At 44.2% G+C, this 14,294-nt stretch overlaps 1 protein-coding gene across 1 annotated transcript in view; it reads right to left on the reverse strand.

The window, feature by feature from the left end:
• Nucleotides 1–1,040: 1,040 nt before the first annotated feature.
• Nucleotides 1,041–14,294, reverse strand: part of LOC117051987 (IgGFc-binding protein-like) — a 30,070-nt gene continuing 16,816 nt past the window's right edge. The window contains exons 13-21 of the mRNA XM_033158714.1: nucleotides 12,675–13,058; nucleotides 11,287–11,885; nucleotides 10,170–10,734; nucleotides 8,163–8,740; nucleotides 6,414–6,984; nucleotides 5,444–5,643; nucleotides 4,539–4,919; nucleotides 2,650–2,936; nucleotides 1,041–1,223 (exon numbers count right to left, since the gene is read on the reverse strand). Of these exons, the coding sequence (XP_033014605.1) occupies nucleotides 1,214–1,223; nucleotides 2,650–2,936; nucleotides 4,539–4,919; nucleotides 5,444–5,643; nucleotides 6,414–6,984; nucleotides 8,163–8,740; nucleotides 10,170–10,734; nucleotides 11,287–11,885; nucleotides 12,675–13,058 (3,575 nt within the window). The 3' untranslated portion in view covers nucleotides 1,041–1,213. The remainder of the gene's footprint in view (nucleotides 1,224–2,649; nucleotides 2,937–4,538; nucleotides 4,920–5,443; nucleotides 5,644–6,413; nucleotides 6,985–8,162; nucleotides 8,741–10,169; nucleotides 10,735–11,286; nucleotides 11,886–12,674; nucleotides 13,059–14,294) is intronic.

Here is a 14,294-nt window from a genome sequence, read left to right on the forward strand (position 1 = left end):
AAAAGTACAAATCCAGAGCAACTCTGTTTTTGGCCTACAACTCCCATGATCCCTAGCTAGCAGGACCAGTGGTCAGCGATGATGGGAATTGCGGTCTCAAAACATCTGGAGGGCTGAGTCTGAGTAAGTCTGGCCTAAAGGCTATCCCTAACTTGCATTTGCCACCAAATCTGCCCGTTAAGCCCTGCAAATCCTACATATCAGATAGGGATGGGCGACTCTCCCTTTCTATTTCTCTCTCTTTCTCATTTTTGCAATCTATCGTCAGCTCTCCACATTCCGTCTTCAGTTTGCATTTTTTTTTAATCACCATTTCAGTGTGAATTTCTCCTAATATTTTGTAAGCAATATATGCTTTTTGGCAAGCATGTGCATTTTAATGCACACTGATATGCCATTTTGTACACTTTACTTGGTTTGAGAACTGCCCTGCAAAATTTGGAGAATGGAAATTTTGATGGATGTTTTAGCTTGCATTTTTTTTTCAGGATGTATGAGTTAGGTAGATTCACCTTTAAATGTGAACTGAATTTCACACACACACACACTGCCCTTTGTCCCCCACCCCACTGGGCATGCTGTTGTTTTTGAGCCCAGCTTGAGGACAAAATCAATTACAAGCAGCCAGGGCAGGAGCCACAGGGAAGGGAAAGTAAGCCCCTCTCTAACCTGCTGATTTCTCTCTTTCAAGTTTTCCCTACCCACTCCCATAAGATTACGAGGGACTGAGCACTGACTAGAGCCTAGTTCAAAATTCAGCACTCTTTGCCTCTCGAACATTGTTCATCTTGGTTCCCAGATGTTGTTGGACTATAACTCCCCTCATCCCCAGCCCTCTTAGCCATTGGTCAGGGGTGATGAGAGTTGTAGTCAAACATCTGGAGACCTAAGGCTGAAGAAGATGGCTTCCTTGCCTCCTTGCTTGAACATAGCCATCAGAGTTTCCCACCACCCATCCTATTTATTTGCATATATACAGAATTAAAATCACTCTGACAAAGTGAAGTCAGTGTAGAAAAGCTTTCCAAAAAAAAGAGGATTTATTGATTCTTAGGGGAAAGTGTCATCATTTTGTTTGGCAATCAGATAGCAGGTTGAAAAACACGAAGACGTGAAGCCAGGGAATACTCTATGCAGGACAGTTTTGCTCCGAGCTCAGGTGCAAATGGTTGACGCCGACAGTTAAGCAGCAGAGAGAGTCGCTCGCTTTGGATCAGACATCGCTGGAATAGAAAATTTTGAAGAATTCAGTATGGTCTTGTTTATGTATCAGGGAGAAACTTCCCAATACTTCCCATGCAACTGTATAATTTTATTGAATAGTAATGTCTCAGTTTATGGGTATTTTGCTCTCTGAATGTAACTCACCCTTCTGGTTTTACAATCTGCTGACTGCTGCCATATGCTAGTTGCTGTCTATAGGGAACAACTGACTGCCAGCCAGCCAGCTGTCTGAAGGAAGAACTCTGTGGCATGAACTGCCTTGTCCTCCTGGCCTGGACATTGTTTTACTTTTTTTTCCTTTAAAAAAATATCCTAGTAATTTGTAACTCCTAGCAAGCACAGCAACTAATGTGTAGCTATGGATGGGATAGGGCAACTTCCCCTTGGAGGGGCAGTGCATCATGACCGACCAATAACATCCTGGTCCAAGGGACTTTGTATTGGTTGTGGTGGTGGGGAGATGGCTTCCCCCATGTGCTGATGGAGCACACAGATCCCCCCCCCATATCGTGTGCAGATTTCCCCACAGCTCTGACGCTGGTGACTTTTCATCAGTTGGTGAAGATGCAACTCTTCATCCTAGCATCTGGGAGGGAGCTGAGAAGTCAAAACTGTCACAAGCTACTCAGAAGTTGTTTCTCTGTTACTGGTTGATTAAATTTTTAAGGGTGTTTTCATATAAATGAGTATTGCTTAAACAATTTGCTGTTGTTTTATTGCTGTATTTCTGCCCTGGGGCCAGTTAGCGAAGGGCAGTTGGTGAAGCATTGGGTTGTAGCCAACTAAATTCTAGCCAGAGTAGAATTATTGGAATCAATGGCTCTAAGTTAATGATGATGATGATGATGATGATGGTGATGATGATGATGATGTATTATTTATAACCAGCCCATTTGGCTGGGCTTCCCCAGCCACTCTAGGCAGCTCCCAACAAAATATTAAAAACATAATAAAACATCAAACATTAAAAACTTCCCTAAACAGGGCTGCCTTCAGATGTCTTCTAAAAGTCAGATAGTTGTTTATTTCCTTGACATCTGATGGGAGGGCGTTCCACAGGGTGGGCGCCACTACTGAGAAGGCCCTCTGCCTGGTTCCCTCACAGTGAGGGTACTGCCAAAAGGCCCTCAGAGCTGGACGGAGTAATGTCCATTAATTTCAGTGAGTCTGCTTTGGAAATGTCTAATGTTAGATGCAACTCAGAACAAAGAGACAAGTAGCAGACCACTTCAGGAGATTTGTCTGGGAGACAGGTTCCAGGGCAAGCCATGTTCCAACTTGCAATATGGGTTGGGGGCTTCAGAGCAGGTAATGTTTAATCCATGATGCGGACTCCTTGAGCAACTCCTCAGTCCCTAAGAGGATCAAACTGTAAAGTATTTCTTTTATCCTCTTTAGGCAAAAACCTCCCCCAGAGCCACTCACCAGCTAGTGAAGTCCTTGGCCTTCCAGGCATCAATGACCTCAGCAATATTTCCTGCTATGTTCCCACTGGGCAGCTTCAGGTCATCAATACCATTTCCATTGAAGTTGCCACAGGAGGCACAGAGTTTTCCTTCCAGGCTTTCGCTGACTTCCACTGTCATTTCCCCACAGGCTCTGAGGAGAACTTTTACATCGGAGGCCAAATTAATCACAATGCCATCCTGAGAGAGGCTTATGGAGACACCTGCAGATACCATTGCCGGGAGTGTCACTTGGTGCCCATTGACCTGAAATTCAAAAAAGGAGGGTGAAAGGTGTTGTGTTAATTGTTAGAGTAAGGGAGGGACCATTTTTCAGCTTGAGGGCTGCATTCCCTGATGGACAACTTTCTGGGGGCCACATGCCAGCGGTGGGTAAAACCAGAAACCAAAGTGGATGGAGTAATGGGGTGGACTATTGCTGTTGTGCAGTAGGTTAACTTCCAGCCTCACAAAACTCAGAGGTTTCTGCAAAGGCATGGACAAACAGCATTCCAGCCTCCCTCCATCCAGACAAGCAAAAACATTATCACAGTTCAAGAAAACATCCTAGTCAGGCAAAAGCACGTGGTGAGATATGGAGCAGAGCTGGTAAGAGGTGTGCCCTAGGGAAACCAAAAGGAGAGGCCTGAAGGTGAAGAGGAATGAGTATGCAGAGACAGCTTGCATATTCCTACTGCTTCATCATATCCAAAACTACTCCAAGTTCAGAAGCTGTGTAAATGATTATCACACACTGGGCACAAACAACATGAAAGGCAAGCGTGTGTGTGTGTGTGTGTGTGTGGTGGACTAGAGCACCAATCCAAGAGCACAGCCTATTTTCTTATATGGTTATTTTTCTTTCTTGCAACTGATTAAAGTCTGACCAATGTGGGAATTTGGTGTGAGCCTCCATACTTGAACCCCCCAGGGACAATTTTCCTCCACAGAACACTGTACCCTTTTTCAGTCTTTGCTTTTACTGCTGTACAACTTTAGTTTGTTCTGCCACTGTCTACTTCTCGATAGCTGGGCCCTGAACCACCGCCCCTCTTTCTGTCCTCATATTGTCCATTATTCATAATCCTTTAGAGTGAGGAATGCTTTTCTAGGGCCATATTCTTTAATGGCGGCATTCTGGGAGCTACATGGCAGGCAGTGCCATAGGAATAAATGTGGGCAGACCAATGCATGCAATTCTTACCTTTGTACAGTAGGATAAATTGCAGCCACACAAAAGTAAGTCTTTTAAACATGCAGACCTTTCTATCATTCGCCCAGGTGAGCAAGAGGAAGAATCACAGCTCAGAGGCACATTCCAACCAAGCAAAAGCACTAATGGGAATGGAATGGAGCAGACCAGTGAGGGGTGTGGCCTGGCTATGGAAGTAGCCTGGAGAGAGTACTAAGGGCCATACCAAGAGGCCTGGATGACATCTTGTCCCTGGGCCCCAGATTTTCCACTTCTGTTTTAGACCAGGGCCAGAGGCATACCTAGGCTCCCTTGCACCCTTGACAAGGAGGTGTATTGCCACCTCCAAAGCCAGGCGAGACCATGGGCGAGGTAATTACCATGGAAGGTGATTTAGGCTTACTTTTGGTTTTTTGCTGTCTTACGTAGTTATTGGTGTTGTGTTTTCTTTTTACTTTTATTTGTTTTCTTTACCTCTATATTGTAAGCTACCTAGAGAATTTTAATGAAATGTCACTACATAAATGCAGAAAACAACCAAACAATTAAATAATGGATTGTCTCCAACTAGCATCTTCTCTGAGCAGACCTACTGAAATCAATGGGCTGAAGTCAGTAATGTTTATTATGTATGACCTACACAGGAGATGACCCCAGATCCTGCCTTCGGAACTTACCCATGTCTCCTTGTTTGTTTTTACAGTGATAAGCATCCTTTGGAAAAATACATGTATCATCGACACTGATGGCAAATCCATTTCGTTGCATTTCTTGACCACTGCTATGATCCTGAACCATAAGAAGTCGTTTTCATTGCAAAGGGAAGCCACCTCGTAAGCTCCTTCATGAAGGATTCCCCCAGAGACACCATCAAAGGAGGTCAACCGTGCTCCAGGGACGATGATGCACTCGCCATCCTGCCCCCTGCAACCACGCACACCATTGTGGAGGCCACAAATCTCTCCTAACTGGCATCTAGTTCCTGCACAGACCAGTTGGCCTATTGGGCGACAAGTGCAGCTGGTTGAACAACCTTCAAAAACAACCGTCTCGCCAGCCTGGAAGATATATAGTGCACAAAAGGGAGAGGGGGATAAGAAAAGAGTGGTTAGATTAAAAATTAAAATGCACAATTATATATGATTGTTACTAGAATTCTGTTTGCAAGCAAACATTCAAACTGTGTATTTATGGAACCAAAGTACTTAAAGCATTCTGCTATACAACTATATCCCTAAGGGTATCCCAATGCTACATAAATGATAAACAGATAATAAAATAGATACTAAAAGGGGTCACATTTACTTGCATTAGCATTAAACCAATTTCCACCCCGACTATGCCATGTTCTCTCTTCATATATTGCACTCTGTCACTCTGCAGCCTTGGCCTTTTTCAGCAACCCTTTTTTCCTCGTCTACTCCATGTGACCCTAGGGTGAGCATGAGAAAGTGCCACAGACGTGTCTTCATTTTTCTGGTGGCCAATGCATGAGCGGCCATCCTAAGGAGGTAAGACAAACTAGCTCTTTGGGTTTGCTTAGAGTGTTATTCATGGACACCGCCACTTTCACTGTACTTACCTTGATGTAACGGCCATCATGCGCACAGCCACAGTTTCCCACTGCCACACACCTGTCACCATCAAACAGATAGCCATAATCACACTGGCAACCTTCAAAGCATTGTTTTGTGCACCGGCCTGGAGTGGATAAGCTGGAGCAAGTGAAATCACAGGTCTTTGTACACAACTCGTAGTGGCTGTTGGATGGGCAAGTGAGAGCTGAAAAGGAAGGGAGAGGAGACAAGTGATGAAAGGAGGCAGCGATGGTCCAGACACATATGGAGCATTAGCTAAGCATTCTTAAGTTAGGGGGCAGTGGAGAGATCACCTATATTCATTGGGGTGTGTGATAAGGGCAAAATAAAATAGAAGTTCAATAAAACACTTACTCCATTTTTAAAATTTGTGGAAACCTGCTCACCCATACCTGTGGAAGCCCCACCTATGCCTGCCCCACACCTGATTTTGTATATGTAGGGTAGGCAAAGGTGGCTTGACCAAAATGGCCTCACTGGCCAAATGAGAAAGGGGTTGGTGGACCTAATTTAACCTGTAGGCTGGAGGTTCTCCACACTGATTTAATGCTGAAGGTGAAACCATTTTCTGTAGGCAATGCCTCTTCACAAACAGAGGCTGGATAAGCTTATGTTCTATGGGATCCAAATACAGATACTATTGAAGTATCTATGTTGGCCAATATAACAGGATGGATGGGTGGGAGACAGAGAGAGATGACATCATTATAACCTGGAGCGTTAACAAGGAGTGCTTGGTGGGAAGAGAAGATTAGAAGACGTAGGCCTTTGACTAATTAAATAAACAATGCTCTTTTAAACTGTTGTGGGTGGTATTGTAGTTATTGGTTACTATGTTACGTATTCTTGTGTTTTTTATTGTAAACCACCCTGTGATCCTCAGCTGAAGGGTGGTATAGAAATTTAATAAATAACAACAAATAACAATAACTGCAGATTCCTGTGCAAACTTACGGCAGAATTTGTTTGTTCTCCAGGCTCCAACTGTAACTCCTGCAGCCTGACATGCAGCTACGTAAGCCTGGATGCTCCTACAGAGAGTTTCTCCTGCACCATTGGCTGCACACATGTCATACAGACAGTGGTTGAAGTATTCAGCAGGGTCTACCAAGGAGTGACAGTTCCTGAAGGGGCCGGATTGGGCTTGGATCATTCCGCAGGAACTCTCGGGTCGGTATGGCGCTGTCTTGGCTGCATCACAGATGGGGCATTTATCTCCACAACCATCGGAGCATCTGATCCCATCAATGGGAACCTTCCAAGAGGCCCCAAACTCGATCACATTCTGGGTTCTTTCGCCCGTGGGTAGAGTAAAGTCATCAGTCTTGTCCTTATTGAAATTGCCACATAGGCCATTGACAAGTCCCTGATAGTTACTGGGGACAGACACCAGGACATAAGAGGAGGTGTCAAAAAGAACTTGGAGACCCAAGTTGGATTGGAGAATGATATTATTGCCTTCCTGGTTGGCCCAGAGTTTCCCATCATTTGTCTTCATGGGCAGCGTGTAGAGCTCTCCATTCACCTGCATTAACCACAGAGAAGGTGACCATGGACACAGTTTAAAATTGTCAGAATTTAATGGATTTATATACCACTTTTCAGGCAAATAATGTATTTTGTGGTTTTATATTCTGATTTTATTCTGTGAACTGCCCTGAGACCTGTGCGTAAAGGGTGGTATATAAATACTACTACTACTATTACTACTACTACTACTACTACTACTACTACTACTAATAATAATAATAATAATAATAGAATGCCTCCCAAAGCAGTTTACAAATTAAGGGTTCCTGTAGACTCCCACTATTCCACAGGAAGGGTTCAAACACACAGCAGAAATTTAGGTTTGTGCCATTCAAGTGGATTCAAGCATCCTGTCTCTCTAGGGCAACAAATCCACAGGCTTTTTTGCAGAGTAGAAAGAAGTGTATTGGGATATACACTGTAAGATACAATATTAAAACTATTTTAAATATCAATTTCCTTCAAAAAGACATTAAAAGCAAGCATAAAACGGATGATGCTTGCCTGATCTCATTGGGGCTGAATTCCACAACTATCCCACAATTGCATGGATGTATGCGCAATGCTCATGAACCCACTGTGGCAAAGCCTCTCCCACCCCTTTCGTAGTCAATTGCAACACAACAGCCCTGCAGTGTTGCCAGTGGGTCTTACTCTCTGGTAGTTGCTGTCCATTTGGGAGGGGACTTGGGATGCACCAAAATAGATGCTTCAAAAAGGATTCTGAGCCAGTACCTAGCACTCATCAGTTCAACCTACACACAAGTGGGTGAGAAATCAGGGCTAGTTTCCAGCAGCTTTATCCTAGTCTCAAGATCCAAGCAGCTTGCTTGTTTCCCTAGTGGACTCCCCTAAACTCCCTAAACCCCCCCCCAAAAAATGAAATCAACACACCCTACTTCCTATACAGTTCCCTTATCAGTTGCATGTTTTATTTCAAAATCATGTTTTATTGTTTAGAGCATTTATATAACAGGTTGCTGCAGAGAAAAATGGAGAATTGAATTTATCATTGGGGAAAATGAGAAACTGAGACAAACCCAGATTGTAAGATGGGGTGCAGTGGACATTGGGAGATGAAGTTCTCCCAGGGACTCCTGCAGTTGTAGAAACTGCTAGTGAACTTTGCTGGCATTTCTACTTCAAAGAGGCTAAACCCAGAACAGAACTTACCTTGACTTTCCACTTTATTGCCCTCTCAATGACAACGGTATGTCCATGACAAGAGACCACAACCATCTTGGTAAAAGTCTTTTCATTCTCCACCAACACTGAGAAGTTTGCCAGCTGAGAACCCACACCATGGACTTTAGCTAAAATATAAGTGCAGGTTCCTTGGAAGTCATAGGCCCGTCCATCAAAAGTTAGGTAGTGGGAGCCTGCGGCCAAACTGCATGTGCCAGACCCTACGGGATGACAGCCGTGGACACCGTCCTTCACCCTACATTCCTCATGGGGCCCACAGGAGAAGTCCAGGCATTTGACAACTCCATTTTCTGCACATTGGCATCGTTCCTGGCAAGAGGAACCAGGGTAGAAAACCTCTCCCTTCTTGTAGTAGTTGCCCTGGTGCTCACAGCCACAATCGCCAATGGAGACACATTGGTCCCCACTCAAGATAAACCCTGGATTGCAATAGCATCCTTCTTTGCAGGACATCTCACAGCCATCGGGAGCTGAGAGACCATGACAAGTGGCAGGGCAGCCGTTTCCGCAGAGCTCGTAGTAAGAGTTGGGCGAGCAGGCAGGGCCTGGAAGAAAGGACAAAAACAGAGGTTGTTTCAGAGACATGGAATGGAAGAGGTCTGCTGGACTCTTTTGCCTATTCTATTTATGCAGTGCCACCTACTGGTTAGTTTTTAGTGAAGGCTGTCATCTGAATTCATATTTAAATCCATTAATGGAATAGTTTGAGAATATAGAATTATCTCATTGATCATCATTATCATATCGCTTTGTCCTGCAGCTCTTGAAATGCTGAATAAATTCAAAATAAGCCTGTTAAGAGATGTTACAGCATTTTAAATGCCTGGATGGTTCAGACTAAGAATGATACTGCTTCCCTGCCCCTCTCCAGGAACAACATTTAAAATTGGATAGATGTGAACCCCCACTATTTGAATTATCAGGGTCGAAATGAATTTGACACTTAAATGTTCAATTTGAATGTGGAGATCAGTAAATGCAAAATGCTTCACATCTAATGTCAAAATTGCTATATGCAGTTTGGATTCAGACTGAATTTTTCAGGGGAATCTTAGCTCTGATGTGACCTGTATGTGTCAAGTCATAGATGTTGCTGACAAGTCAAGAGGCTTAAACAAAAACAAAAAGATTCCAACTGGTCTTTCAAAATCCAAGGGTATTTAAAAAATAAATAAATCTTAAGCATTATGGGCTGTATCCAACTAAGTTTTACTCATTATAGAGCCATTGAAATTAATAAAGCTAAGTTAGTCATGTTCATTCATTTCAACTGGTGTACTCTGAGCATGACTAACATTGAATAACAGACCAAAAGAGTTAAGAAGAGTAGAAGAAGAGTTTGGATTTGATATCCCGCTTTTTCACTACCCGAAGGAGTCTCAAAGTGGCTAACATTCTCCTTTCCCTTCCTCCCCCACAACAAACACTCTGTGAGATGAGTGAGGCTGAGAGACTTCAGAGAAGTGTGACTAGTCCAAGGTCACCCAGCAGCTGCATGTGGAGGAGTGGAGACGCGAACCCGGTTCACCAGATTACGAGTCTACCGCTCTTAACCACTACAGCTTGTCTCTCTCTGCTGAGGAAGAGAGAGAAGCCTGTTACTATTTGCCTTTATATACAATGATCTGGTACCTATTCAAATACTCTGATGAATGCTGAAATACATTTAGGGAAAAAAGAATCTAATTGCAAACCTCACATTCCAAAATTTAATGACTGTCAAGTTTATGCAACACTTCCCTTCAACTCATGCACATCCCTAAAGCTGAACACTATAGGGGAGGGAGTGCAGCTCAGTGGTGGATCACATGCTTTTCATGCAACTAACAGCAGCCTCAGGTATGACTGGGGAAAGTCCCTGACTGAGATCCTGGAGAACCAATGCCAGTCGGTGTTAACAATAGATGACGTGACTTGGCATCAGGCTGCTTCCTATGTTCCTATGCTTAGGAAGCCTCAAGAGGCAACACTTACTGCAGAAAGAGTTTGATCTCCATTCGTCAATCTCAACGTCCAGAGCCTGACATGCTGCCACATAGATGCTGATGGCATCGCACAGAATTTTATGCTGACCGTGATACTGGCAGGTGTCAAAGACGCAATCTGTGAAGTAGGGTGTTGGGTCAAGGACATCATGACATCGCCAGAATGGCCCATCCTTTTTGATGAGGATGCCACAGTACTGGTCACCCTTGTAGGTTTCTTTCTGCGCCTCTCCACATGGTGGGCAATCAGTGGTGCAACCCGGTGTGCACCCAGGGGCCTCTCCCACTTTCCAGCTCTCTGCGAATTGGGAGATGCTGGATGCATGACTCCCATCCTTCATAGTCAAGTCATCATTGGGGTTCAAGTTGTTGTTGCCGCAGAGGCCACAAACGGCATTGGCGTATGTACTGGGTACAGTGACTTTGGCATTGGTGTTCCAGTCAAAGGTTACTGTCAGGCCAAAATCAGTCTTGATGACGCCCTCATTCCCACTGATGTAAGCTTTTATCTTGTCTTCATGGTAGAAAGGCAGGTTCACAAAGACGCCATTGACCTGGAATGTGATGCAACAGGAATTGTTATCATAAAGCCATATATAATGGTAGGCTACATTCACACCATGCATTTCAAGCAGTATGATAGCACATCAAACAATTGTGGCTTCTCCCAAAGGATCCTGGAAGCCATAGTTTGCAAAATGTGCTGAAAGTTTTTTGGGAACCCCTATACTCAGAGTTCTCTGTGAAGAGGGATTGACTGTTAAAGCACTCTTTCAGCATAAAAGCAGGTTAACTCACTGTTGCTGAGCAGCTGGGGGTCCTGCTTTCACTACAAACCACCTTTGCCTAGTTCCATCTTCAGGAGCTGCATCTGACAGCCCTCAGTGGGCCATCAGCTGCATATAATCAACAATGAATTATGATTGCAGCTGTGCAACATCTCTACTTTATGTAGCCTACACTCTGCATAAGAAAAGCCCAGGTAGTTAAAGCTACAATGTCCAAAGATACAGAAACTATTCCAAGAGCCTCAGCCACCCTCCCATGGGGTCCTGAAAGGACGCAAAGAACCTCCACATACATACATCAATTTCCTGTGTCAATACCTGGATCCTGCGTGGGTGCTCTTGGCTCAGAATCATGGTTACATCGTAGACCTTCAATGTCACCACTTTGGTGTAAGACACCTTTGGGTTGCCTCGGTTGTTGTTCTCCACATTGACAGTGAAAGGCCTGAGAGTCGGGTCCTTAGAGCAGAGCCCAGCCAGCTGGTAGACACAGGTGCCCATGAAGTCATATTTCTTCCCATCAAAGGTCGTATAGTGAGGGTCCCCTGTTGCTGAGCAAGTAGTGGTGCTTACAGGATAACAGCCCCGGACTCCATTGACCACAGTACACTGCTCACTGTCTTTGCAGCCAGCTGGTTTGCACACCGCGATGCCCAGGGTGGGGTCACATGTGCAGCGGAAACCACAGGTCTCATCAGCCCAGAACTCCTCTCCGGGTTTGTAGTAGAGCCCATTGTAGGTGCAGCCACAGCTCCCGACTGGCACACACTTGTCGACGCTGAGGACGTAGCCATCGTTGCACTGGCAGGTTTCCACGCATGGCTGCGTGCAGAAAGAGGGAGCATTGCGGTCAGCACAGCTGGCGGGGCAGGCATTGCCACAAAACTCATAGTGGCTATTCTGAGGGCACGGCAAGGCTGTGAGGAGGAGAATAACAGGAATTTAATAACTGATAATGCGTGCTGAAGTCTCAACTTCACAAGAGCTCTTCTTGCTGATATTGTATGTGCATGCAGGAATACTGGGTTGTTGGTTTTTTAAAGTGCACTTACATGAGAGATACTATCCTTTTCCCAGGATAACATAAGGTCCAGCAGCCACATGGTCAGCTGGATTAAACAATAATAGGATTAAAGAAATTCATGGTGAATAGGTTGCTATGTTCTACCTTCACTGTGGGAGACAGAATGCCTCTGAATACCCTTTGCTGGGACTCTGAAGTAGGGAGAGTGCTATTGCACTCATGGGTTGCTTGTGAATTTTCTATGGGCATCTGGTTGGCTGCTGGGAAAACAGGATGCTAGACCTTGTGTTCTTATGACTCAAGCAGCAAAATGTCTTGCACCAGCCATGGTTCTATTCATTCCAATAGCTAAAGAGATTCACGAAGCTCTGCTGCTAGAGGAGTGATGTAGTTCATGGATTTGTTTGCTTCAGATGCAGCTATTCTCAACCACAAGCTGATATACAAAGCAAACAGGGTATCTCATTTGAGGTCTTCCTCTTGTTTATGCTTTTAGCAATGAAAAAGCATGCACTTAGCGGGCTATCCTGTGCACTGTGGCTTTCTTTCCCTGCCTCTTTGTGTGGCGTCAGGTATTTGTGGAGGGTTGGAAGTTGAAGGCCTGTGGACTATTAATAACCACTGCTGCTCTAAGCCATAGGTGCCATTACATACATTGTGTGTATAAAGGAAAAGTATTCACCACAGCCAGAGGCTGTCCTCCAATCATATATCACGGCACCCTCTTTCCTACAGGTTTTAGCATAGGCCTCCAAGGCCTGGCAAAGGATGTTCTTGGCCCCTCTATTGAGACACACGTCATAAATGCAGCTGTCAAAGAAGTCGTCTGGATTCACTATGGAATGGCATTCTCTGAAGGGGCCCCCCGAGGTCTTGCTGATCAGCCCACAATACTCTTCCTTTCCATACAGCGCCCTCTTGCTCTCATCACATGTTGGGCAATTCCCTCGGCAGTAATCCCAGCAAAAGGGGTCCCGGTCTTTGACTTTCCAGCTGCTGGCCCAGCTGATGATGGAGGCAGCCTTGGTGCCATTGGGAAAGACCATGTCGTCTGCAGGGTTTTGTTTTTTTTTTTTATAAGAATTTATTGGCATTTTTCCAAACAACATATACCCTCACCCACACCCACAAATACAAAACAAATATGACAAATACAAACAGTGTCAAGATTCTTATAGTATCTTTCTAAAAAGAAAAATTTCTTTTTCCATATCTTGACCATTGACTTCCCCTGCCTTTTCACCTTCGATTTTATATCCTTAATCTATTTTATAACCATTTCTTCTGAAAAAAAAAAAAAAAAAAAATTAGTTCAATTATATATTTACATCAAATTATCTTTTCAACACCTTACTAGTAAATACATCACCATAATAATACCTCATCCTAGTTCTTCTTAATTCAATCTTATCAATTTCTTAACTTAATCTAAGTCTTAATCTTGCTCCTCGCATCAAATCTAATTCTTCTATCCTTAAGATTACTGCTAATAACATAAAAACTTGAAATATCTCCTTTCATATACAAACAAAAATATAACAGAGTATTGTTGACAGTATTCACCCTCCACTTTCGATTTGCCGTGTTAGACTACTTTAAATTTTGTTTAAGACTTCACCCCACACCCCCTCTGTCCATTATTCTTCTCCTGGTGGCATCGGCACTGAACATCCGTGTAACTTCTCTCTCCCAACGTCCACAGATCCAGGCACAGTCCATGTCTCTTCTTGCCACGAGTTCAGAGGTGTCCATCTCATCATCTCCCTGCTTCTTCGGTTCTTTGTAACGTTCCTTTTCTTCTTGTAAATACCTTAATTCTCTGTCCCTGGCCCCCGAGCTCACACCCCGGGGACTGGATATAACAAATCTTAACGTCGCCTTGGGGCTGCCACCCCCAAAAAGCGAATTTCTTCTCCGAAGTTGCTCACTCAGTTCTCTCCATCTTTCCATCCACTCTCTCAGCTCATTAGCAAGACATTCTTCATAAGTGTCAAAAGTTTTAAAAGCCTCCTCTGTGGGCAATTGGTTCCCTTTCAGATCCCCACACAAGACTTTGACTTTTCTATAAACAAGTTCCACCTTCAAGGCAATGAGTCTCTGTTCATCTGTTAGTCCAGAGTTCAATACCAGTTCAAGGACAAAACCCAGCATACTGGCAGAGGAGGAGGAAGTGGGTGTTGTATTTCTGCTCTCCTCTTTGTTCAACGCCATTTTTCTGTGCTGAAGCGCAAACACCGCAACTTTAAATGGAGATATTTTCCTCTAATTAACTGCCCGAAAAAAGAGTTTGCCAGTCTCATGT

The sequence above is a fragment of the Lacerta agilis genome, chromosome 8 (genome assembly GCF_009819535.1).
Source record: "Lacerta agilis isolate rLacAgi1 chromosome 8, rLacAgi1.pri, whole genome shotgun sequence".
In the NCBI taxonomy this organism is placed as follows: domain Eukaryota; kingdom Metazoa; phylum Chordata; class Lepidosauria; order Squamata; family Lacertidae; genus Lacerta; species Lacerta agilis.